This window comes from Metopolophium dirhodum, chromosome 7 (assembly GCF_019925205.1).
Source record: "Metopolophium dirhodum isolate CAU chromosome 7, ASM1992520v1, whole genome shotgun sequence".
In the NCBI taxonomy this organism is placed as follows: domain Eukaryota; kingdom Metazoa; phylum Arthropoda; class Insecta; order Hemiptera; family Aphididae; genus Metopolophium; species Metopolophium dirhodum.
The window spans coordinates 35,213,397-35,239,512 of NC_083566.1; the positions used below are offsets into that span (position 1 = coordinate 35,213,397).

At 27.1% G+C, this 26,116-nt stretch overlaps 1 protein-coding gene and 1 pseudogene across 1 annotated transcript in view; one reads left to right on the forward strand and one right to left on the reverse strand.

The window, feature by feature from the left end:
- The window catches only part of LOC132949727 (serine/threonine-protein phosphatase 1 regulatory subunit 10-like), a 38,021-nt gene extending 12,398 nt beyond the window's left edge, over positions 1-25,623 (forward strand). Inside the window, exons 3-11 of the mRNA XM_061020761.1 lie at positions 6,658-6,744; positions 8,365-8,552; positions 8,691-9,662; positions 22,707-23,101; positions 23,178-23,259; positions 23,341-23,502; positions 23,974-24,057; positions 24,139-24,319; positions 24,386-25,623. Coding sequence (XP_060876744.1) covers positions 6,658-6,744; positions 8,365-8,552; positions 8,691-9,662; positions 22,707-23,101; positions 23,178-23,259; positions 23,341-23,502; positions 23,974-24,057; positions 24,139-24,319; positions 24,386-25,160 — 2,926 coding nt within the window. The 3' untranslated portion in view covers positions 25,161-25,623. The remainder of the gene's footprint in view (positions 1-6,657; positions 6,745-8,364; positions 8,553-8,690; positions 9,663-22,706; positions 23,102-23,177; positions 23,260-23,340; positions 23,503-23,973; positions 24,058-24,138; positions 24,320-24,385) is intronic.
- On the reverse strand, positions 3,466-5,070 carry LOC132949729 (uncharacterized; annotated as a pseudogene).
- Positions 25,624-26,116: the final 493 nt, after the last annotated feature.

The following is a 26,116-nucleotide window of genomic DNA, read 5'->3' on the forward strand; positions in this document are numbered from 1 at the left end:
ATTAGGAATCTCCTTAAGAGAACGTTACACACTCACACCCGCATGTGTTGTCTCCGTCTTATACACGTACGACAAAGACAAAACGTGTTTACGCAGTCTGAGTAGAACTCTCACAATTTTGGTTTTAGAGTAAAAATACCTATTATAAAATTGAATTGTGACAATATTTCTAAGTCATTGCATTTTTTTTCATTTTACCCTATAATAAGTATTATAACATTCATTATTTCATTTAGAAATAGAAAAAATGTCAACATTTTAAAAATACCTTTAAATTTTTAATAAAAACGCAACGATTTTCCCTCAAAAATATTGTCACAATTCAATTTTATAATAGGTATTTTTACTATAGAACCAAAATTGAGGGAGTTCTACTCAGACTGCGTAAACATGTTTTGTCTATGTTGTACGTGTATAAGACGGTGACAACACATGCACGGGTGTAACGTCCTTAAGGAATTTGTAGATTTAGACTTATGCATCATGTTCCTTTAAGACCTCAACTGCCACTTCTAGGGAGTGATGAAGTACCGCTATTAAAAAAAATACTTATAATCGGTCTTATAATGCATAATATTTGCCCTGTTCTCTAGGAATTAATTTTTCAATGACTTTGAATTGAGATATTTTTACTTAATATGATAGACCATTTAAAAAAAAAATAAGGTACTATATCAAAATTAACCATTATGTAATTAATTCGTAAAAGTGTATAACTAACTTTTATTTTAATTTGTTTTACTTTGATCATGCTAATGAATTTCATTATTATGTTGTGGGTATACAGCTCTTATATAATATGTATATATATATATATATATATATATTTATTTAGGTATAATCTTAACCACCTGATTTAGTTTTATAATAATGCATGCATGTTTATAGTTATTTATTTTAAGAAAATAGGTAGACTGCTTATTTTAAGATGTTCACCATCTCCAACTTTTATTAAGTAATATATTTTATTTTGGTTGTATAATGAATAAATTATAAAAGTGTGTTTTTTTACAATGTAAATGTTGGCTTATCTTTATGAAGAAATTATGAAGTTCTTTGATAAAATGATTAATCTGTTTATATGTATTTATAAATAAATAATATGTACCTACATAATTAGGTATAATCTACAATATCTATTTCTATAGATTATTTTAGATTATTCACTGATTGTTTAAGTAAAAATGGAGAAAAGTAGCATCTATTTCATGTTTTCCTCAAAAAAAATTGTTTGGTTTACACTTATGTACTTAAGTTCAATGTAAAGTACATTTCTTTAACAATTTTTGTGAACAAACAATTTTATCATGTTGTAAGTTATAATATTTTAAGTTTTTAATTAAAAGGATACCCACATGCGTTATCTCCATCGTACAACCGCATAATAAAGCCAAATCCATTTAACTCTGTTTTGTTTAATATTAGAGTCATGTTATAAAATTTTGAAGTAAAAATATTGTCTAGCAAAACTCATAGGTTTATTTATATTTTAATTTTAAAAGGAGTTATGCTCATTTTAAAATGTACAAGTAATTTAACATTTTTTAATGCTCATAACTTGCTTTAAAATTAAAATATATTAAAAACCTATGATATTCACTAGACAATATTATTCTTACTTGATTATTTGATAATATCGACTGACAATACACTCTAATATTAAGAGGATGTCAGTACACTATTTGTTTCCTCTATCTGGCCTTATATCACCTATTACATAAAAAATAGAGAATAATGTTTTTTAGGAAATGTCATATCGATTTCACTAAATATTGTCTCAAAACCATTTAAACATAATTTAAATTTACAACATTTTTTGTTTATTTTGAAAGTCGAATACAAAGTCAAATAACAATAAAATATAAAATCAATAAGTCATTCCCTCAAAAATATTATTTTCTAACTTTTTTGTAATGGGTGATTTTACTCTAGGATTACTTAAAAACAGAAAAAATGATTCTGCGTTAATGCGTTTTGTCTATGTTGCGCGTTGATCAGAGACAGAAAACAAATAGTGCGCTGACATTCTCTTAAGGGGTATGAATACCGACCGTTTCTAAGGAGTTAAAAATGGGTAATTTTCTAATTGTATACATGCAGCTGTGTAAATGTGTGCCTATTAAGTGATCATTAGTGTGAGTGACTGTATAAAATAAATAGCGGAATGCAACCGCCATGTCAGTAATGCAGCACTTTACACACTAATTACAAATGTGAATTTTAGTGAAACACTGTAACTTAATTTCGTATTTCCAATAATTTAGTTTACTGAGTGACATTTACAGTATGAACACCTATTGTGTACAAATTGAAGAGAAGAAGTTTATCTAATCTAGGCTTGTATATGAGTCGATATTTTATTTTCAATGTCCAATATTTAGCTCGAAACTTGTAATATTTTACTTGTTGAATTTCAATTATTGAGTTTAGTAATTAAAATATCAAAGATTGACTTTTAAACAGGCATAGATTAACTTATCTTCTAAAATATATATAATAAGTGTATTTACTCTCAATCCGCTCAATAAACCATATTATTTGAATTATAAAAATACATATTCATAGAATTTTTCAATACTATTCTTCATACCCTTTAAACAAAACAGAGTTAAATGGATTTTTCAGAACGTAACATTTTGCTATGTTATGCGTTTTAAGGCGGAGACAACGCATACGTGGTAGCATCTTCGTAAGTACTATTGTCTATTTATAATACAACTTAAAAGCACTAACCAATTTAGGTAGTAAGTCTACTGGCAACTGCTATTAGTAATTATCCCACCCATATAATTTGGTATAGAATATTGCACTTTTTATCAGTTAGCCACAAATGTATCATATTTTCTAAATACATTTTTCTTATTTAACATTTATTGAATTTAGTTGGAATATAGTATAATATAGTATGAGTACAATAAATTCTAATATTTAGTAACAGCATTACAAATGTATTAGCATGAGATTGTGCACAATTCACATGAATTAAAAAGAAACTAATTTTCAAATTCCAATCCATTTTCTTATTATTATTTTTTTGGAATTCTTGACACGCTGCTTATAACATTTTTTTTAGGTCATTTTTAATTCATCTCTAGGAGTATAACGAAAAAATATTTTTAAATTTGTATTTCAAATTGAATCAACGACTGAATTTCAAAAACAAATTTTTATTCTATAATGTAAATAGGTATTTTAAGTGAATTTTTTTGGGTATAAATAAATAAATAGCCCTAAATTAATAACATATGTGTTATAAATTAAAATAACCAACAGTCAAAATGTATTAAAACACGATGTTGGTGAAGCAAATAAACAAAACGCTTTCTGGTGGAAACAATTTGTAACTTCCGATTGTATAAATATAGTTTTATATTGGTTAGGTCATTTTTTTCAATAAATCAATTTCGTCATTGAAACTTTATATGCTGGTGAGTACAGTTTCTACTAATACTATCAAATACATTCAAATACACTTAACTTATAGCAAAACGTATACGAAATGTCTGGGAAATAGATACAAGCTAATAATAGTAACCCGACTCAATGTAGGGTGGAACCCGCCTGACCATCAGTACAACACACAATTTAAGATAGTATGATTGCCCATCGATCCGTTATTTAAGTGCTATTACATGACCGACGATATGAATCCAAAAGTCACGTGATCTGTTCACTATTTTGATCTAGATTGCTACCGGTGGCAAAGTTAGATTTTTAAAATGTATTTTAATTAAGTAGTAATTAATAATTATTGTTTATTTAGTTGTATACATATAATATTTGATAGTTAATTTATAGACTTTAATAAGATGAGTATATGACACTAAAAAAATAGCATACGAAGAGCGGTAGTTTATTTATTTATTTATTATTAATTCAAACGGGTAGAACCCAATTACAATTTTTTATAATTTAATAACAATTTTGTAGACTTAAATCTATTAAGAAATACAGTAAATAGTATATGTATAATAAAAATATAATATTAAAAACAATAAAAACAATATAAAAATATAATATAGACAATAATAATATAGGTAGCAGAAATAATTTAAAGATGCGCAATATAGTTAGAAAAACAATCAAAAGAAGGAAAACTAAATAGATCTATCTGGATGTCATTAGTTATTTTCATTAATCTATTAATAGGTGAACAAAGTGCGTAATTAGTTCTTTGAAATGTAATGTAAAATGTATTTGCAGATCTAGTTCGTCAATGAGGAACATTAAAATTTAAGCAGCTGAGTAATTCGGGACAATTTAAAAAACAATTTTACATAGAAATTTCAAATCGATGATTTTTCTCCTTTCAGCTAGAGTGGTCATATTTAATTGGTTTAATAACGGTGTATATTGAGAGTGTGCTTTACGTGGTATATTGCATTTGTAAGAGATAAAACGAAGAAAACGATTTTGAATAGCTTCTAAACTCTGTATATGAACAACACTAGAGGGTGACCATACGACCGAGTTGTATTCCAGAGAAGAACGCACTAGTGAAAAATACAGAATTTTTAAGGCATCGGAATTTGTAAAATCTTGACAAGTTCTATTAATGAAATCTAATATAGTTGATGATTTTTTTGTTATGTTTAAATAATGTTTATTGAAAGAAAAGGTTGAGTCAAATGTAACGCGTTTAAGTACAATATTATTTATGGTATAATCATTAATAATTGGAGATCGAGACCTAGTAAATGACATGTGTGTAGTAGTGGAATCTGGATTCATTTTCCATGCCATCTTATTTTACCTCATTGGGCCATCAACAACTCGTACGACAAAACACAAAACAGATTTCTATATAGTCCTAGATGGCAAATTCCTGCTCAAGGTTGTTTATAAAAAAAATTGTATTTATATAAATCTTTTTACATTTACTATTTTATTTTACATTAAAAGCGATGTTATTCCTAATACATTTTGTATAAATAAGAAAATGTTTTGCCAACTGACAAAATGTATGCCCTTCCACAGCTGAGCTTCACTTGATAACAATGTAAATTATGTAGGAGCTTATTCCCTAGTGTAGTATAGAGTTCTGTTTACATGGACTAGAGTATATCTAAGTTCGTGTCACGGTTTAAGATAGAATGGTTGCGCGTTAACGTATATTAAGCTTAATGACAAAATGACCATGCAATGTACTCATATGAATTTTACTGACAGTTAGTGTCATTTTGTGTCGACTTTTTATATTTTACTAAACTGTGCTAAAAACAGTAATTGTATTTTAATATAATGTTTATTTACTATCTAAATCTCTCAGAGGTATCTCAATTATTCATGACTACTAGATACGTTAAGAGCTATAGTGCGTTTCATTGCAACTGCGACTCGACGCTAACGCGCCTCGTGGTGTTTTTATTAAGGTTTCCAAAACTAGCGCGGCAAATTTAAAATTTATAACGAATATTGTTCTGAGCCCGATCTGAGCAATTCATAGAGTGTCTTATCCCTGGTACCATAGACCTACAAACGAATGGACAGCGCTTAGAGAGAGAAATCAGGGATACGATATAGAGTGGGCGAGAAAAGAAACAAAGTAGTAAATTACAGTGTGACTAAAAAATTACTGAAGTATTTCCTCCGCAATTTACTACTTTATGTTCTTTTACTCTTTGTTCCCTCTGCTTTCTTTCTCAGTTACATGATTCCTTAGCATTGATGGCAGGACAGAGTGGAATGCGCTGTTCATTTATTTAGTTTATAGGTCTATGGTATGAACATAGGGTCGTTGATTAACCTGTATATTTTAAATTGTGGTCCAGGCCCTGGTTCTAATATCTAGTAGCATCATACAATTAATAGAAAATATGAATAAATTTAAAATCTTTCAAAAATTCTAACGATAAACAAAATACCTAGTAATAATTGGTAATTACAAAATTATGTAATTAATTGACAATTATCATTTTGTTAATGATAAACATCGCGAGCTAGAAGATAGAGATATTGTAAACTGCTTCCTCAATGGCTTCAATTGATTCTATAGACTGTCGATATACAAAGCGCCGCGCCATCTCTATATTAGTGATATTACTCTATAATTTAAATATATCAACTGCTAGTAACAGATAGAGATAGAGTAGACAAAAGTATTCTGTATATAGCTGATAATATTACAATAACCTATATACAGAATATACTTCTACTCTGTCTGTTACTTGTAGTTTGGTAGAATATTTACATAAATGTATGTAAATTATTCCATTATCATAGGTATATCATCTAATAGTGGCATAACCGTGATTTTTTTTGGGGATAGGGGGCTTATAATGTTTTTTTACAGAGTTGGTTGAACAAGAACCTCCCATAAATTAAACATACTGATGTCAAGGTTCCAAATTTGTATTTGCAATAATTTTCATAGACCATAGAATTAATTTTTTAATTTTGTTAAAATGTTGAGGGGTAGAGGGTTACAGTCTCCCTTCACCACACTGGCTATGTCACTGTCATTTAAGATGAGTTATTTTTATAAAATATTTAATGATGATTAAATTACCAACGTTGCAAGATTATTAGATTATTCATGCTTGAAGAATATAATTTTATTAATCTACAATGTTAAAAAAATATTTGTTAGTTGTTCTTCTTGTCGTATTTTAACTGTGTAGACATATCAGATTATTATATTTACATTTTTTTTTTCAGGTTGATGGCAAAATTCTCAAAAAAAATTGTTAGTAAAAGCTTATATGTTTTTATTTTAAAAGAATCTACTCCACATCTATTAAATATGTAAGTAAATATAGTAATAAATATAGTAAATATAGTAAATATAGTAAATATAGTAATATAGTAATATTTGTAATATTTATTATTTTGGTATTATTTTGCTTAAATTAACTTCAATAAATTTAATTTTTTAATTAGGTATAATAAAACGATTTGAGATTATACCCTTATAAAATTTAAATAAAGATTTTATTAAAGTTATCAATTTTAATACTGTAGCACTAGTATAGTAAGTAATAAATTATAACACTGCAGTAAATATTTTCTTTTTTTTTATTCTTATTCAAAACTAATATGTGAACACATTTAAGGCAGATTGCTCTGTATCCTAGAGCTCTTTGAAAAGAAGGCACATAAAATGGCTTTTAATATAAATATTATTTAATAAATACAAATACTAACGTCACAAAGATTTGAATCAGCTGTTTAAAAATACATCGAACCCACATTTGTGTTCTCCGTCTTACACATGGACAACATGTCAACTTTTTGTTTGCCTGTGTCAATAGTGTGCTGTTAGTTTTTGATATTAGAGTGAATTTACTTAGTTATTATTGAACTTACAGGTAACAACATTATCTTTCGTTGGTTTTTTATGATATTTAATTTTAAGTGAATTTGAGTATTTTAAAATATTCATGTTTTACATACTCATAACTTGCTTAAAAGTTAAAATATCGTAAAAAACTAACATGATAACACAGATAATGTTGCTTAAAAGTTTGATAATAGGTTAATTCACTCTAATATCAAAACTCACAGCACCCTATTAAGACTAGCAAACAGAAATTTGGTATGTCGTACGTGTGTAAGATGGAGACAACACATGCTGTTACGACATCCTCTTAAATTGTTAGAATAGACCACAAAAAGTTGATAGTTGTTATATTAAATTGGTGAAAACAATATTTACCATGTAACATATACATGACACTAGCTGTGAATGTGTTAATTTCTTTGAAAAAAACTCAAATTAATTGTGCATTAGCTCAATATATTAATCAACTTCACTTTTTGTGTGCAATGAATTAATTAAATTCATATTTAAGTATTTAACACATTCATTACAGTGACATGCTCAATGAAAAAGTATACTAGACTGTTTCAGTATAGCAGAGCGGTTTCATACTTGTTTTTATGATTACTTTTAGTTACTATGTAAATTTGTTTAGATTTAGCCCCTTCCAGCCCTGTAATTTGAACCTACAATTTACAATCCAAAAATTTAATTTTATAAGTATAAAACTACAAAGGCATACAAACAAGACAAACTTGGTGATAATAATTTTTTAGAAGAATATAAAATGTCTATACTTATCCATTAATTTTAAAATTATAAAAACTACTTGCATCACATTATAGTACAATATAATATGATATAACCAATTATAATAAGCCAGAAAATATACAATTTTATTTTTAAAACTTCATTTTTGAATCCTAAGTTCTATATTTATAGTTAATAATTATAATATTTTTACTCTTAAATATTCAAATATATATATATATTGGGGTATGTTATAGTCTTATTGATTGGAAAAAATCAATCTGTATTAACCCATTTTTTAATTTAATAAATAAATGCTATATGATAGTTAATTTGTTATAATTATTTTTTTTTAGATTCATGGATGCTGGTGGTTGGAATTTAATTTATAATTGGTTAAAAGATGCTGTAGAAACTGATAACATTATACTAATTCAGGATCTATTAACAATTTTTCATATTGTACCTGTAACAATGGAACGACTGAAAGCAAATGGTGGGCCTAAATTAGTCAAAAAGTTATCCAAAACCCATATTGATATAGGTATGTATTATATTTCAATTTATTTGAGTTTTGCCATTTGATATATTAATGTTAAAACACTTACAATATCTAAAATGATATTGTATGAAATTAAAAATGGTGAGTACTTCTAATAATTTTTTTCTATTAAAATTTCAGAAGTGAAATCACTCGCACAGCAATTAGTTGAAAAATGGTTAAAAGTAGTTAAAACTGAACAATGGCATAGTATGATGAGTGATAAAGAAAGCCTTACAAAACATGATACGTCGGATAACTTAAAATCTGAAGCTGGAGGAAATTTAATTGCAAGTGCACCTATAATAGATACTGGGGTTTCAACAGATTCAATAAATGATAGTACTACTTCAGATTGTAAAACAAAAATTGACAAACCTAAGAATAAATGTGAAAATGAAAAAGTCAAAGATAAAACTAAAAAAGAAAAAAATATCTTGAATATGAAAGTTGATCTTGATAAAAATAAAGAAAAACCAAAACCCGAAAAAGAAAAGGTAAAAGATGATTCTGACGATGCCAAAGAGAAAAAACGACGCATAAAAGAAAAAAATGGAAATCCATTTTTAAGAATAATCGGAGAAATGACTGATGAAAAATCTGATGAAGACAAACAAATAGAAAATGATACTTCAAATTTAACCAAACTTACAAGTCGAAGAAAACAAAATTTGAAAAATCTTGCATCAGCAGAAAGATTAATAAAATTAAAATTATCCAATGATAGTAAAAAAAGCAGTGATCCTAATTCTAGCGCAGACATAAAAAAAGAATCGCGACCGTTACCCCCACCAGTTTCTAAACCTAAATTACCAGAATCTAAGACAATTTTAGAGAAGAAAAATTATTCTATTCATGTAGAAAAAAAAGAATATGTGGGTGAGAAGAAACCAACTGTTAAAACGTTTAAGTCAAAATTTCGAAGTACTGGTCTAGAAGAACAAGCCCCACCTCCGCCTCATCCTAAATCTAAAACACAATCTAAAAAGTCAACCAAGAGTTTATCACCTTTACCATTATCAAAAGCTGAAAAAAGAAGTTTGTCGCCTCCATCAGATTCTCTAAGTGAAAAGAAACTAAAGAGCTCTCCTTCGGACACCAAGAAACTACCACGTAAGATCTTCTTATATTTTACAATTTATTTTTCTTCAATTATGATAACATAACTTAAGTGTCAGTGCTTAATATAAATTTGAAATAATATTTAGACTTGAAACAATTTGGAAACTTTCTATTTTCAAGTCACTATTTGATTAAAATTCCCTTAAATGCATAGAATAAATAATTATTTATTGCTAAATTAAGTAGTTATAGAATATAATTAATAGTACTATAACTTATAATATAAAATATTTACATAAAGAGATTATAAATTTAAATAAAATATCAAACAAATTTTTACTTAATTGAATATTTTTCTTTGACAAAGCCGATTTTCTACAATTCAAACAATGTCTATTGTTCTATAGTATGACATAATTGTTTTCTATAAAGTACTAAAAGTTTATTATTATTAGCACTGACACTGATAAATCAACCAATATTTGTTTCTGGAAAATGTATTTTAAACAATGAATGAATAATTGTTGTGACAAGTTACATTTCAGGATAAACTTCAGGTGTCTAATGGAACACCTACAGAAATGATCTCTCTAAACTTATTTTATTTTTGTGTATCCATGTATGTATGCATGAATATATGAAAATGTTTTACACATATGTATACACTTAAATCCATTTTTAACACATGGTTGATTCGTAGTTAACCCCCCCCCCCCTATTTCACACAACATGGGAAAAGAGTCTTAAAGAGACTTTAACAGTGATATTGGAAATTTGTAATTGTAAATTGAACTGCCGAACACGGTGATAAGGTAAGTGATAAAATTATCTGGTTTATTTGTATGTTAGCACAATATGGAATCAATATATATATTATTTGTTATCTCAAACTATTTTATTAGTATATTAGTATTCAATAGATTATTAAAATATAAAACAGCTAATATGGTTTGGTTTGAATATTTCTGATTATTATTTAGTTTTCAAATAGTTAATTTAGTCAAGTTCCATTACTGAAGTTATAACCTAAATAACAGTTGATCCACATCTCAAGGTTTAGGATATATTTGAGCTTGTAATTAAATTTTGTTGCGATATAAAGACACATTCAGTATTATAACTAATTTTTATATATATAACTTCAATTTTGGACACCATAAATATTTTCTGTTAGGTACATCAAATACATTAGATTGAGTGGATATATTATCAAACTTGGTAAAAACATGCTCTTTTCGATTTTTAAGCGAGTTCCAATAGTTTTGAAATAATATTTTATTTAAACTCATAAACTATTGAAGTATCATCAAAATGCAGATAATGTTCTTACCTCTAGGAGGTTGTCAGCACAATATTTGTTTTTTATTTGACACATGCACAGCATGGTAAACTTGTATTCAACAGAACGAATATTGTGTTAGCTAAAGTATTGAAGTGAATCGACCTAATATCCAATTAGGTGTTTTAAAAACAATTTTTGTGTTACTATGTCAATTAATTTTTTATATTTAAATTGTATTGTAACACGTGTACATTTTTAAATTGCAATGTTTGTCATAAGTACTTGTAACTTGTATAAAAATTGAATTATCATAAAAAATCCAACACCCAAACACAATTAATGTGCCTAACTGCAAGTTTGATTATAAGTCAATTCACTATAAATATTGAAGCTAACAACTCAAAATTAATCCCGCTGAACACATTTATGTGGATAATATCATCATTGATTTTACAATAATATCCAAAAATTAGCCAGTAATTTACAAAATATAAAAATGTTGATAATTTTTCAATGTTTCTCCCTATAGACTAAATACATTTACTTGTGCATAATTTTGAGATACATGATAATATATCTATATTCTATGTATATAAAAATAAATTTTTGTCTGTCGGTCTGTCCTTTGGTTGCCATGGGTTTTGAGGCTATTATAATAATAATTATTGATTGCCAGGCAACGAAGTGTACGAGATCATTTGGTACAGAGATAGATTAGACCTCTGGGCAAAAGATACATTACCTAACCTAACCCCGGGAGGTACTCAAACAGAAATTTTTGTTTATAAATGGTTGCCATGGGTTTTGAAGCTATTATAATAATAATTATTGGTTGCCAGGCAACGAAGTGCACGTGATCAGCTGGTGTAATATATAAATTCAAAATATGCTTTAAATGATTACAAAGATTAAAATATATATATTAATAAAAATTAATGAAGAATTACACGATTGTATTGTTAGTTTTCAAAAACTAGAATATTAGTTATATTAATTAGTTTTGATTAAGTCATTATAAATATTATGTATTTTGTATTTGTCCAGGTAATAATAACTTGGAGAAGCGTCGGCTCACTGGATTGAAGTTCATTTTCATAAATATACACAGAATGTAAAAACTGTGATATTAAATTAGTTTTTAAGTTTTATTAGCATGTCTGACGCAACCTATGTTTGTGTCTCGTGCAAATAAACACATTACTAATTTCAGATACAATATTTGTTTATTTTTTCATATTCCTATAAAGATGATAAACATATATATATAAATTTGTCTTTGAAAGTGGATCATACATCTCTACATACGACCCATGGTTCATGAAAATGGACGGACAACGTGGAAGATGCTGCTTGCGATCATTGTTTTTTCATCGACACTACAACAGTAAACATTTGAAGTTTAAATGTATATTAGATGTTTTGTTTATATTACTTTAGTTAATTTACAAACATTTTCAAGAACAGATAGTGATATGTTTAATATCCAAAATCTGGACCAAAACTACGCTAACAGTAGTTATAGGCTATTTGAGGTAAACATTTTTTGACTATTTCTATCTCGCAAAAAGAAAAACAACAAACTTTACGTTAACATTATATGTGTTTTGACAACATTGTTAGCATACAATAATAATATAAGCTTCCAATGAATAAATAAAGTATGTCAATGTTCATTTCAGTTAATGTATGTCATGGTCATTGTCTTGTAATATCACAGTATACTAAATAAGAAATGTGAGTTGTGATTTATGTAGTATTCCCACCTACTGTACACAAACAAATCATTAGGTGTGGTAAAGTTGCACTGTAGTTTACTAAGGGTGGGAAAGTGACAGATGCTGACCAACAATTGTCGATGCTGAGTTCTAAATTTATATTTGGTATATGGATTCTTTGAAAGTTTGAACCTTTCAACGCCAAGTGCTAAGTTTATATTTGGTATAGAGATTCTTTGAACCTTTAAAACAATTGCAAAGTATGGACACATTATTCAATATTCTAATCACTATTATTTATCCAAACGTACCTACTTCAATTTTCAAATAACCACCTATAAATTAACTATACATTTTCTCAAAGATGATTAATTGATATGATTTAATTCAAATATTTTATAATAGATAAGAAATACACACCACTCTTTACTCCTTCAATAAAACTATATATTTTAATTTGAAAATCATTTAAGAAACATAGATTTATTATAATATTATGTGATAAATATTCGCATATTAAAAATAAAATAAAAATAGTTTTCTAGATATTGACTGACTTACATACTGACATTTGCATATGGATTGTATTGTAAGGTATAACATTTTCTAAGCATAAACTCAATTTTTGTTTAAGATGTATAGAGAATTAAAATCCATAAAATATAAATATAATTTTAAGTTTTTTGATTGAAAGGAAAATACAATCGATATTTTGAAAACGTGTATTTACTTAAATGCTTAATCATGTTCATTGTTATCTGAAGTAGTTGTTTGATTAAGATGATGCTACACAGATATTTGGTGTCTTCGTCTGACAAGTTCATAACATAGCAAATTTACGCTCAGCATATCACGTTTAACTCAGTTAATTTAAAATTTAGAGTGAATCGATCTATTATGAAACTTAATGGTTAGAATATTATCTGTGTTTGTATGTGGGGTTTTTACGATAATTCGGATTTTAAGTGAGTTATGAACATTTTTCATTTACGCTGTATTATATACAGATAACTTACTAAAAAATTGAACCATCGTAAAAAACCCACATAAAAACAGATAATGTACTTACCATTAGTTTTATAATAGGTCGAGTCACTCTAATTTTTAAATTAATTGAGCTAAACGCGTTCTCCCGAGGGTAAATTTGGTATGTTACGCACTTGTAAATGAAGATAACAAATGGCCGTGTAGCGTCTTCTTAAATAATTAACTTAATAAGATAATGCTGAATATACCTTAACTGAGGATTTAAAATTAAAATATGTGTTAGGATAAATATGTATGAGTTCTTGTAAATCACTATATATTATTTTGTGTAACACTGATTTAGTTCATATTTAACAAAGTATAGCATATATTTATTTATTTGGTTAAAAAAAAAAGAAAAAATAGTAAAGAAATAGTAGCTCGGGAATATTAACGCAACTATTCGTACAGGAATTAAATCATACGATAACTTGGAACGAAATTTTTTTAGTCTTGAAGCATATTTCAAAATAATTTGACTTTTATAAAGAATCTTTGAATTTTATTTTTTCTATTTACTTTATATTCGTAGAATTTTTCTTTATCGGTAAAAACATTTAAACTTGGTCACATAATTTTTTTTACAGGAATTAAAAATATCATAAATAGGTACTGTCAAAATGTTTTTTTAAAGAGTCAAATTTCATAGAAATTGGACATTGTTTAGACATTAAAATAATAATAAACTTAATAGCTAATTTATTTTCAAAAAAATATTAATCATAAACTTAAATATATTTAATATTTATGGTGGGCTATTATTAACTTTAAGCTGTTTATAGATACTACAAACCTATTAATACAAATATATGGTACGCCGATACTGATATATTAGTATATGAATAATAATCTAATTTATCAGAATCATTTTTTTGTATGCAATGATTCACTTTCATTACGTTGACCTACTTAACTTAATGACAAGGTACACTCGAAATCTACTTTGCAGCAGCATCTAGTTGTTTATCATCCCGTTTTTTTAAATTATAATTTATATATTTATATGTTATAAATACAAAAATTATCAGAAAGCAACAATATAATAAATTATTATATTACAGAAAAAACAGTATAAATGACGTACCCCTTTAGTATGTTATAAGGTGATTATTAGTTGACCGTTTTTAATTTAAATTTAAAATTATGTATCTTGTATATAACTTCTTGTACTAAATTCGATTATTCATCAATATTTCCACTCAACAATAAATTTGTTTTTGTGCATATTTTCTTGTAGAACGAAAAATGTTAACTGTAAAAAAATAAGAAATCTAACTATAGAAATAAACTATAAAAAATCCAGTAGACAAATACCTATGTACTTGGCGTCTTTGCTAAAAAATTAACCACAAAACGAGAATATTTACGCTAAACAATTTTATTTTTTTGTTAATTAAAAATAAACAACCTTTGAGACCTAAAATGTTCATCAAATATTTGTATTATTGTTTTCTAAACATGACATAAATTTCAAATTGTTTGGCTCGTTTTGTCTACCTACTTATAAACTCATTTAATATTTTCGAATTTTTTATCGATACTACTTCTTTTACATTTTGTATATATTAATTCAAAGTAGTTATAGTGCTATACGTATTAAAAATATCCTTAAAAGTAGAGGCTGATCATATCCACTCAGAATTCTTTTTTGTATGCAATGGCTTAAAGTTTTGAATTTAACATATATACATATAGTATTACAGTACTAATTAATTAACGAAACCAACTACACTACAGAAGTGATTTCCTAGTTCTTATTTTATTATGATATCACTATTTTTTTTTATCAATGTACTTCAATTGCTGTTAACACTTATAAGTTTATAACTGATAAACAACTCTTTCTAAATTAATTTTTTTAAAAGCATTCTTAGAAAACTATTCTGTTTTTTAAATTAAAAATTATGGTTTTCGTTCAAAAATGTTAATTTTGAAGTAAATTCAAATTATGTAAAAAAAATAATGTCTTACAAAAACGTTAACATTTTTCGAAAGAAACTGCGAAATACGTAATAGTGTAAAGGAGTTTAACCCTTACTTTAAACTTCCTTAAATTGTCTGATTTAAATTTCAAAATTAAAAACTTTTTGATACTAAATCATTTTAAAAGTACATTATGCTTGCATAAATTATTTACCTAACACTAAATCAATAATTTAAAAAAAGCCTGGTGAATAGTTTTTATTGAGTACTGTAATGAATGTGTTAAATTTGAATTCATTGATAAATCATTGCATATAAAAATAGATTGAACGCAGTTCCACGCAAGGTTCTATTTCTAAGGATATTTTCTATTTTATTTAAATTGATTAGTAATCTTTGACAACTTTTAATATAAATACTTTAAAAATTTCATTGTCAATAGAAAATTATAATTTAAGTAATATCGGAATGTTTCAAGTTTAAACGATCAACATTTTTTAAACAACAAATAACGTCTGAAAATGAACTGTTTTATATTCGTTTGTTAAGTACTTTGATTATTTAATGTCATAAATTTGAACTTCAAACTGATAAAAATTGTATAAGAAATCTTGCATTACATTTTTAAACCCTAAAAATGGAGATGTATTGAATTTTTTTCGTGATTAGGATGAATTCAAAATTATTTTGAAAATATTATTATGTATAGATAGTCCTAATTTAAAAATTTGTTGAAAATGTTAAATATCTCCGGTTATTCGTTTTTGAGTTAAAAATTGACTTCGTCAAAAACTGGTTTTGCGTAAAAATTTATATTTTCTTTATTTTCATTTTTTGCTTTTCCTTGTTATTTTCATAAAAACTGATCATTTTTCATTTTTACCTTTTAAAAGTATCAACTAGAAGCAACTAAAGTGCTGAGAATGTGTTACTTTTGACTTGATAACTAGATCCAATTGGCACCAGTATCCATCCTCAAAGTTAGAAAAAATAGTATTGCAGCTCATAATTTAAAATATAATTATACAAAATACTTAGATTTACAGTGATATAAAAATAAATAGTAAGTTACACTAAAAATATAACAAAGTACATAAAATATAATATAACGATTTCCGTTAATATTGATACGTTTAATTTTTATAGTTTTCAGTTTTCAAAATTAATGATATATACTATACAAATAATCTCATCTTTCAGTTTTATAATCAGGTAAATTAAACTTTCTATGAATTTAGAAGAGCACTGTTCACAAACAATAATTTGCATGTTGCGTGTATTATCGACACACTAGACAGATAATGAATTGTTGTGAGAGATACTTTATCAGAAATATGTTTATTTTTGAAGAAAAGATTTTTGGAACAGTGACAGTGCCACAGATAAGCACTCTTTATAATTTTACGATCAGATAAATCATTAAAATATTTAATTGATTTAATTAAGTTAAGTGATACAAATAATATGATATAGATAAAAAATAATAACATTTTTTTTAAAGTTGTAATGAAGGAAAAATAAAGTTTTAAATAATCTGTTCATAGAGAATGTTTGCGAAATGTGAATTAAAAGAAAATAAACACAATAATATAGAATTTCACAACTTTTATTAAAAAATTAAAAACGATATTATATTATTATGATAATTAATATGCCAAAAATTGGCATAATATTGAAAAACAAATGAAATTGTGCATGAAAAATTATTATATTTCTTTTGTTTCAGTGTTATTAACGAAATTTATTCTCTAAATATTGATGTGATTAATACTTAAGAAATTGTTGCTTTTAGATTCTGAGCGGAACGATAAATGTTTTGATTTACAATGATGTGTATTTTATTTTTTATTTGTGTCTGTGCACACGATAAGTAGTCGAATAATGCTTCAATTTTCTTCCAACAGAATCTTGTTCAATGGGAAAGTGAATCTAGTTGGTGCATTGGGAAGTTTAAAATTCTCATTAATTTTAAAAAGCGCCGGGAAAAACAAAAAAAAAAAAAGGAAAAACGTAATTTTTTACGCAATATCGGTTTTTGATAAAATCGATTTTGGTTTTTGATGTATAGGTCTCCACACACTGCAGCGGTAGCGGTGGTGTTAAATTCTATTGTCTTGGCTTTACCGCTGCGGTGAGCGGTGAAATGTGTCCTGCAGCAATTCACCGCCACCGCTGCAGTGTGTCCCCGCCTGCCTTTAGTCTTAAACAAATGACCGTAGAAACATACAATTTTCACTGGTTGTTTATATTGGCATTTTGATACAGGATAAAATTTTCAAAATATTTTGATTTGTTTTGAACTGTTAATGGACATTTTCAGTTTCCAATTTTTTTAGTTTTTTTTTCTATGAATGTCAATAAAATTAATATTCGGGTAAAAAAGCTTGTCAATTTAATTCAAGGCTCCTGTTATTTGTTAAATATCAGTTGAAAAATATTAAAAATACAGTCAATTTTTTTACAAGCATTTATAAAGTTCAAATTTTGTTAAAATCGTGAAAATGTCCAAGTTATTTTGTGTTAGAAATTTATACAACCTTTTTTTTAAATACAAGATTCCTCATAAATTTGTCTAATTTTATAAAAAAAAATCTACCAGAAATTCAAACTAAATTTTTATGAGCGTTTGAAGTTCAAATTTTTACAACATTCACTCGGTTTCTCATGTAGCAATTTTCTTATTTTGTTGTTATTCAAAAACAAATAGTTGTAGATACATGCAAAATGCATTGAATGTTTATGTCTTTATTTTCTATACACCATAAAATGTTGACTCTTTTTGGGCTGTTTATGGACAATTTCAAATTTCAATGTTTTTAGTTTCAGTTTTTTCTTCTATAAATATTAATAATATTTCATTTATTGGGCCAAAAAGCGTGAAAATTCAATAGAAAGCTCCTAATATATTGTTATTATAGCAGTTGAAAAATATTAAAATTACATAGGAACAAATTTTTTTTTTATAATCATTTAAACTTTGAATTTTGACTAAATGTATCAAATTTGAAGTTTAAAAATGTATAAAATGTACACGTAAATTGGTTACTTATTTATAAATTAATTAATTACAATAATATCGTCAAATATACTTACTTATATCATTGGCTGACTAATCGTCTTCGCTCATTATCTGTTTTTTTATACAATGATATTATATCATTAAATTCATATTTAACACCATCCATTACAGTAACCTACTGTACAGCAGAGCGACACCCACTTGCCCACCTTTTTTTTTTTTATTAATCATGTATGTGTGGTAATTTTAAATTACGTTTACGATAATACAAATGATAACTTATAAATGCGATGATGTCATAGGTGCTGCAGTTAGATTTGTAATAATAAATTTAAATATCCATCTAATGAAAACGAAAAGACAGATACAAGTATGGATAGTGATTTTCATACCGTCTACTTTTTTGATTATATATTAGTAGCCATATGTGTTTTACGTACGATAATCAAGTGACAATGTTTTATTTAATATTAAATAATATCGATTGTAGATGTGTCTTCCGTTTCAAATTTTAATTACCATTTAAATAAATCATGTGAGATACCTACCAGACAACTGATTTAAATAATAAAATGAAAGGACTAAGTAAAAGTTGACTATAGAAAATATGTAGATTCGTTATATTGACATCTTCGAAAATAACTCTAAAATGACACTAGATGTAGACGTTCGTTATTTTTTTAACGTATTACGTAATCACTCATTCTGATAAATAGATTGTCATTGAAAGGTGATATAATTTCATTTGTTACTCTATTGTGACGCGGAACTGCGGAAAGTTAGGATAAGTAGGATATAGTCCTGAACCTCTCACTCGGCCCCAATATGGATATAAAAGTTGATTTTTTTTTTTATCGAGCTCAATAAAAATCGTAAACTAAGAATATCAATAAATAATATTTTATTATTTATCCTATAACACCATTTTAATGTATTAAAGGATTGTAAAAAAGTTTTACAGATAGAACTGATCGTTTTGGACTTCTTTAATCTCAAAAAACAATTATTTCCATTCATTATTTTTTTTTATTTACCTGTGTGGTTATAGTTTGTTAAATGTATATAAATATCGTGTAAAAGCATATAAAATTATTTAAATTAAATTTTTAATTCAAATTTTGGATTAATAAACTTAAATGCTCTAAAAATAAAAAAGGGACTCAAAAATTATCCTAATTCAAAAATACATGAAAAGTATATGTTTCAAAACGAACATCACGTAGCTAGATTCGGAAAACAATGCAAAGTGCTTCGAAATCTCAGCCTTAGTTACAACTAACTATTTAAAGCTTTAAAGAACTGAGAAGTGGATCAAAATTTTTTTGTGTACTGCTACCGGTCCGCCCATCTAACTTTAAGAACTTATAACTCATAAAATACTAATTAAAAATGTCGATGTAAATGTATTGAAATACTCCAAAAAATATTCTGCTTTGGAATATAAAATAAAATGTATATGATGTCATTTAAAAAAGTAAAAGCTTTAAAAATGTATATCCTTAATAAAAATATAACATTTAGATTCCCGATTATTTGACCAATATTTTGTACCCCTCCTGTGCTACTCATAAAACATTAAATACTCGTTAAGTTATATGTTTATGAGATTTCACTAAAGGCTTAAATATTTAATAGTTTAATACACGATTCCTCGTAATTTTTTTATTAGTTAAATCCTAGTAGCTATAGGCACAAATATTGATCTAAACACTAATTTAAAAAAACCGAGATGATAAATTAATTCATGAATAAGTATTATTAAGTAATAATAAACTAATAAATAGTTCTATAAAAATAGTGTTAGTTTTAAATTAATTATTTTCTCTGAAAAAGTATTGAAAGGTAGGTACTAGGTCATTTAGCAGTTTTTTTACTCGGAGAACAATATTTTATGAATGAGCAACTCGTATAGAATAATTGGGGATAATAATATATTCTTCAGCGAAATAAATTATAGTCTTAAGTTTATCACCGCCAGCATAGTCGTAAGTAGACGGGGTGCTTAAGAATTACCCCTTCCTGGATTTCTCGGTACATGGAAGTCATTGTGTGCAAATATAGGTACATACTTTTTAATTCAAATAATATGTATCTATTTTATAACGTCCCATATAAGTCACCGAGTATTTATCTCATATCAGCTGTAAATTGTCTATAGATAATTATTTGGTTCATTGTATTATAATATATTATAATATATTGAACCATAATGGAGAGGCTTTAATTCCTTGGTGCGCATTATAGGTGGGTTTAAAAAACACTCCGGGACCTTCTAAAGTCTCTCAAATTATGCACACATGTGACATACAATCACTTCCATTGATAGTTAGCATTAACCATGTAAAAAAAATATTAGTGCAAAAAAAAGATCTTTATCATGTCTTCGTATAGTTCTAGTCTTCTAGACTGCCTAGAACATATTAATTATATGTGAACAATTTTGTTATACGGACATACAAACGATTTTTTTATTACTACTCGCCGTCCACACCAAGAAACAAATACTTTTTATGTTCCCGCTTATGACGAAAAATCAGAAACATTGTCGAAGCCAATTTTCTCTTTGGTCTTGAACTAAGTTATTAGACTAAATGCTTTTGGAAGTATTTTTTTTTACTTTTTATGAATGACATACATTTTTAACTTATATTAATTTAACATTCTTATTCCAAAGCAGAATATTCTTCTGAACATTTTAATTTATTAAATTAAATTTTAAAAGACTGTTAATTAACAAACTAACCTACATATTTAAAATTTAGATGATGGGAGTAGGAGCTAGTGGTGTGGTATCAGGTACCCCAAAAAAAATTTGATTCACTACACGGCTCATCTAAGTTTTAATATTTATTATAACCAAATAACTTCGTTTAAAATACTATTTTTATAGATGATTGAAATTGAAATTATGAGAAAAATATGCTTGGGAATATGAAATAAAAAAAGTACGTTGTTCCCTAAATGTAATTTTTTAAACATTTTGTTTTGTAATAAATTCAAATTATGAAAAAAAAATTTAATTTCTTAAAACGTTAATACTTTATAATATAATGAGTGTATACCTTTAAAGGAATCATTTTGTACAGTTTGTTGGTCTGTTTATTTAATTTTAAAAAAACTGTACCTACAGTTTTAATATGTTTGTGTATATTGACACCATATATTTGAAATAAAAAAGCAAAATTATTGTTGGTAATACTAATAGTACACGTTGGAAAAATCAAATCCAACATCTAAATAATAATGTAATAATATAATATCCCGGTTTTAACAATAATAGTTAATTAATTACACATTTTGACTCCATTGATTTTAAATGATGTATGATGTATGTTCTTCGTTAAATATGTTGATATGTCTTATTTTTAGATGGTTAAAAATAACATATACCTTCTATACTATTTAGGAACTTATAAATAAATTACTCATTTACAAATATTTTGATATTGCAAAAATGTATGGAAATGTATTTTAGACGTTATATTGTTATAATAGTTATACTAATTTAATTTGTTTCGCCGCCGATCTAATTATTGATGGTGAAAATATTAAAACAATAAAATATGGTTATTTTAGTATAAAAATAATGTTTTTACATATTACACTGTACAATGCGTGAATAAAGAATTTTAAACATTATGTATTGTTTTTATTTATCAACATATTCCTACTAATTCTAATTTTATAGTGTATTGAATACGACGTATGATGATTTTTTTTTATTTGAACTAAAGAAAACTAAATCTTTAACATCATACCAACGATTGTGAAGTTATGTTTACAAATCGTGTTTTTGCAGTTGCTCGGATTTTATTATGCACACATTTCTAGTGTACCTACATTAAAACGACCACAAATTGTTGTATCTACTTTATTGTTTTACGTTTTTAACTTGAACATATAAATAGAAATGCAATAAGCCATCATTTATAAATAATATACTTTGTTCGTGTTATGTTTACCAACGCCTTCAATATTATGTATTATGAATATAGTGTTAATTAAATTAATTTATTATTCTCTAAATCTACGAATCAACCAATATGTTATTTGATAATATAAATAATATGTTAATACTTAATAGGATTATTTTTTTATAGAAATTAACTTATAATTTGTTTTGTTCTCAGCTAAAATCAAAGAAAGTGGTTTGTTTATGGATGCTATGTTGAATGTCCTAAACTCGGCTCCAAAAGTCACCAAAAAACGGAAACCTAAACCGGATGTTGTTAAAAAAGACCAAGACTCTCCCCCATCGTCTATCCCATTATCGCCTGTGAAACCTGACTTATCATCGCCTCCTAGATCTCCAGTACATTCACCATCAACGTTAGATTTGGATTCTTTAGTTTTGCCACAACCCATGGCGAACGCCGCCGATGAGTCGCCGTCGTTTTCAGAATCGGTTACGCCTTCTGATTACGTACCATTATCGGCGGAAAATACTGCTTCCCATGATGTGACCCCTGATCCAGAACCAGAGTTAAATGTTGAACCGATAGTTGAAAAGCCACCACAACTAAAGGTATTTAACAATTTTGAAGAATTAACTAACAAATAATGTGTCATGGATATTTTCATTGTTATATTTTATTTTGTAGTTTTATCGAGACACTTTACTGGATTCTACAAACGAATCACTCAATACTGATGAACCTGAGAAAAAAATCCAAGTCAAAAGTCGTGAGTAGTATTACTTATTTAATAAATTTACCTACCTATATGGCTATATATGTTTTAATATAATATTGAATGTATTTAAAGCTATTGACGAATCAACTACGAATAATTCCAACGACGACAAAAGTGGTATGCGAAGTGTTCTGGTGTACGTCAGAAATAAATCGTCAAAAAAATCGGTTTCGTGGAAACAAGAAAACGATTTGGTGAAAGTTTCTTATTTTGAACACGACGAAACCGAAAGAGGTATAACTATTATTTTATTTTGATACCTATGTTATCTTGTACCCACACAATGTTTCATTTAGTTGTTACTTATTACTAGTATTTTCTCAAGTGAACCCTAACCAAATTGATGTATAATCATAAGCGTTGAATGGTGTGTTGGGGGAAGGGAGGCGAAGAGAGCTATAGGCCCCATGATTTGTTTTAATATTTTATGTAATCCCTCCCATATAAATTCATCACTCTACGTCTTTGTACAATGTGCAAGGTACCTACTAAATTAAATCTAAAATCTATAAGCGTACCTATTTAGCTAAATAGGTAGGTCTCAATACCATTAATAACAAATTAGTTAGTTCATATTAGTTCATCATTCATATCTGATCCTGGTTAAATTTCAATGAAGAGTTATTCTATGAAAAATTCACCTAAATAAGAAATGTTTATTCTTTTTCAAAAATAATTAATTTATTATACTTTTAATTGTTTTAGTAAATGTAACAAAGAATTTTAAAGCTATGGAAATGCATGAACGAGATGTTGAAAGACAAAATTTCATAGCTGTTCGAAAATTAAGTAAGATAGTCAAATTAAAAAATAAATAACACATCCCAAAATATATAAAGAGTAATACTAATAAATACATTTGTTGTTTAGATGCTGCTGATAATATGGAATCAAAGACACCTTGGCGGTATTTAGATGATAGCTTGTTAGTTGACTTACCAGAAGAGCTTGGTAAAGAAAAAATGGAACATGGCAGTGGCAGTCAAGAAAAAAAGAAACAGACTCTTAGAGAACAATCAGTTTTGCAAGCTATTTATTTCACTAGAAATATGTGAGTGTATTTTGTCAATTTTAAATTGCCATGATTATACATTACTAACCTAATTATATTATACAGGGTACCGGATTCACCAGAAGAACCTGATCAAATGGAAATAGTACCATACTCTGAACCATTAAACATTCCCTTGGAAGACATGTCAGGGGATACAGCCCCTATTTACAATTATGTTAGCATTTCTTGGCCAGAGTCTAAAGGTGATCAACCTCCTATTGTAGAGTTTCCTATTGGAATGAACAATATAATGCCAATGCCCAATATGATGATACCGCAACCTCAGTTCCCTGTGTTTGGGGGCAATCAAATGAATTGGGGTATGCCACCTGAAAATATGATGGGAATGGGTCCTCCGGCAAACAATATGTACATTCCCCCAAACCAGATGATGATGAATAATCAGATGTTTATGGGTGATCAAATGCCACAACAGCCTCAACCCTTATCACTGCAACAGCAACCACCACCCCCACCATTACAACAACAGCATCCACCTGTTCAAGAGGACCAATGGATGGGTCCAACTGGGCCTCCAATGCAACATGATCAACACTGGGGCCAACAACAACCTCCTCCTAACAATGGCCCACCACATTTTGAAAGAGGCGGTGGCGCGCGTGGTCACACTAGATGGGACAATCCTAGGGGTGGTAATTACGACTCTTATCGAGGCAAAATTAACCGTAATAACCAACGAGGTAATAGAGGAGGTCCATACAATCGGAGAGGCGGGCATCCAGGAAATGGAAGAGTAGGAGGTCGCTTATGTAAATATTATGCGAAACAAGGTTTCTGTAAAACTTCGAATTGTGCCTTTCTACATTCAAAATGTTAATGTAATTTTTTTTTTTTGTCGTGAAATAAGACTGAATAAAATTTAAGATCTGTAATAATAGTTTGCTCACCCTCTATTCTTGATACTTCAAATGACAAACGATATTGTATATAAAATTATAAATTATATGTATAATTGTACACATTTCGTTAAAACCAAATAATTGTTAAATAAATTTTATTTGTAGATAAAGTTATTATTAGTTGTTTGATTTTTGTATTGTAAAATGTTGTATTGTTCTACAAAAGTAATAATTATTAAGACATTAGATGAACATAATTAATATATTTATTATTAAAAATTAAATCTTAATAATATTACACTAACTAGTTAATCACTTGCTTCTTTTAAATACATTTTATTGCTGTTTAATTCTATGTGTGTAAAACCAAATTGCATTTTGTATAATGTGACATTAATGTCTTGTACAAAAGATAAAAATCATTTCATGGTAATACAATAATATTTATATTCAGTTGACCCTATTATTAAAAAACTAAAAGGGCATAGATCATGATCATAAAACTATATAAAATAAGCAAAGCCTAATGCATAGATTATCTCCTTGTTTTTAGCAGTTTGTGTTTAGTATTGTTAGTTTTAATCAGGGTCAGTTTGGGTAGTGTGCCTTTTGTCGAGAAATATATTTTTATTGGCCCATAATTCGTTATAGTGGTCCACATTGGCTAAATTTTAATATTAATAAATAATAATGACCTTGTCCTTATCACATTTGTTGACAGTATACTGTCATAATATAATTGCCATAAAAAACAAAATCTTAATTCGGCATTGTGGTTTGTGGCGTTAGCCAGGAAACGGCTATAGCCGGGGGGCCACCATTGACTCTGTTGACCTTAGAATTTTATCAAGATTAATGAAAAAAATAAAAAGTTCAAATAAAACATATATTTTATTTGTATACTTACCTCCCCATACAAAATTCCTGGCTATGC